Source organism: Cystoisospora suis (genome assembly GCF_002600585.1).
Source record: "Cystoisospora suis strain Wien I chromosome Unknown contig_3754, whole genome shotgun sequence".
Classification (NCBI taxonomy): domain Eukaryota; phylum Apicomplexa; class Conoidasida; order Eucoccidiorida; family Sarcocystidae; genus Cystoisospora; species Cystoisospora suis.
The window spans coordinates 1-2178 of NW_027156549.1; the positions used below are offsets into that span (position 1 = coordinate 1).

General features: G+C 40.9%; 1 protein-coding gene across 1 annotated transcript; it reads left to right on the plus strand.

The window, feature by feature from the left end:
* Positions 1 to 43: 43 nt before the first annotated feature.
* On the plus strand, positions 44 to 2168 carry CSUI_007224 (prolyl-trna synthetase; the record flags this gene model as incomplete). The annotated part of the gene is made up of 3 exons (XM_068067374.1): positions 44 to 404; positions 1109 to 1198; positions 1809 to 2168. Coding segments are annotated over exons 1-3 (540 nt in total), but the record flags the coding sequence as incomplete, so codon positions are not given.
* Between the last annotated feature and the right edge of the window lie 10 nt (positions 2169 to 2178).

Sequence of the window (2178 nt, forward strand, 5' to 3'; positions counted from 1 at the left end):
CTATCTTTAATCATCTATCTATCTATCTTTAATCATCTATCTATCTATCTTTAATCATCTATCTATCTATCTTTAATCATCTATCTATCTATCTATCTATCTTCAAAGATCTATGGTGAAGGTATCATTCACATAGTCAGTAGTACCCAAGCCCGCGTACCTTCTTACCTTTTCCTTTCTCTTCTTTTCTTTCCTTCGCTCTTATCTTGTTCTTCTTTTCTTTCTCTTTCTTTCTTTCTTTGTAAGACGAAGGAGGGGAGAAGAAGTTGTGTCATCAGACGAGTTGGGGGTGTACGACTCGATCGATAGGTGTGATGGTTATGACCCATGGAGACGATAAAGGCCTCGTCCTTCCTCCTCGCGTTGCCTCTGTTCAAGTCGTTATCATTCCGATCTATTTCAAGGTATTTTCGCCAGTCAATACACTCCGCATTCCGTCTCTTCTCTTCTCTTCTCTTCTTCTCCTCTGCTCTTCTCTTCGTGTCTATCTATCTATGCATATCTATATCTACATGTATATGTATATGACGATGTATATGCGCTTATGTCTGGGGTATTCTTGTTCATATACCTTGCTATGATCTTTAAGGGAAGTCCATGCAAAGCAGATGTTCTCCTCTCATACACACAGGCGGGTCTATAGGATCTATAGAAGCTATACAACTCTTCTACGTGCCTCGAGTGCTATATGTGTATGAACGTGTATGTATCTATGAATATGTTTGGATCTATATGGATGTGTAGGACGACTATGTATGAATATAAATATGTTTCTAAAGATGTATGTATGGGTATGTATGTTGTCTTGTCTTGCTTATCGCTTCAAGGAAGATCTTAGTGACGAAGAGGACGAGGCAGCAACCCTCTCTGTTCATTCATGATAAGATACGGGGGTGCTGCATAGATTAACGATACCTCAGAGCGTCTTCTTCTCCTTCTTCTCTCTCTTCTTTGCTCCTCTTCCCTAGAGAAAGGATGATATCCCTGGTAGCAACACAAGTGCTAAACGAAGAAGAGAGACATAGAAAGAAAGAAAGGAAAGAAAGAAAAGTAGAAAGATCTATGTGCCGCCTTGCTTGTGTGTGTATGTCTTCTGTTTCAACTGTAGGATGAGAAGATTAAGGAAATTAATGCCAAGTGTGTCGAACTCAAGGCAACGCTCGAATCTGTTAACGTCCGCGTACGTATTGATGACCGAGTAAGTCTCTTCTTCTTCTTCTCTTCGATCGTCTCTACTTCAAAACAAAAGCCCCGTTGATCTTGCATAGACGGCTCACTTTATTTCTACCTCTCTCTCTACGTCTATGTATATCAAGATGTCTTTCTCTATATGTATATATACAAAGAGAAGTACGAGCAGGAAGAAGGAGAAGAAGGCGATGGAAAAGAGGAGGAAGCAAAGTAGAAGAAAGTTGTACATAGACCTCCTGCCTAGGGTCTTCATTCCTTATGTAGGTACATTTCTTCACACACCGATGTATACATATGCATGTATACATACATAGATAGATACATGCACATTTCTGCTGATACAGGTGTAAGTGTGTATATACATCTGCATACACATCTGTATGTGCCTACGTCTTAGCTACATTCTATAGGGAAAGAAGAGGAGACATCTGTGACTATATTTGTGTAGAGTGTCTCTTCTCTCCTTAGTCTAAGTATCTTTTTCTTTCCTGTCTCTCTCTCTCTCTCTCTGAAAGCCACTTCACCCCTTTCCTCGTTATCTTCTTTTCTCTTTCTTTCTCACTCTTTCTTTCATTCTTTCTCACTCTTTCTTTCTTTCTTTTGCGTTGTGTGTGAAGTCTAACTATACACCTGGCTGGAAGTATAATCACTGGGAAGTGAAGGGAGTTCCTCTGCGCCTCGAGCTCGGGCCTAAAGACTTGGCGAAGCAAAGCGCACGTATCGTTCGGAGAGATAAGAAGAGCGACGAAGAAGGCGCTTCTCTCGACATCCCATGGAACGATCTTTCGACAGCCATCCCTCAACTTTTAGAGACAGTCCAGAAGAATCTCTTTGACAAAGCGAAAGAAAAATTAGATCAAGGGATCGAGAAAGTCATGACTTTCGAAGAAGTGCTTCCTGCCTTAAATAGAAAGCATCTCGTCCTCGCTCCTTGGTGTGAAGATCCTCAAAGCGAAGAAGATATCAAGAAAGAAACTACTGTCATAC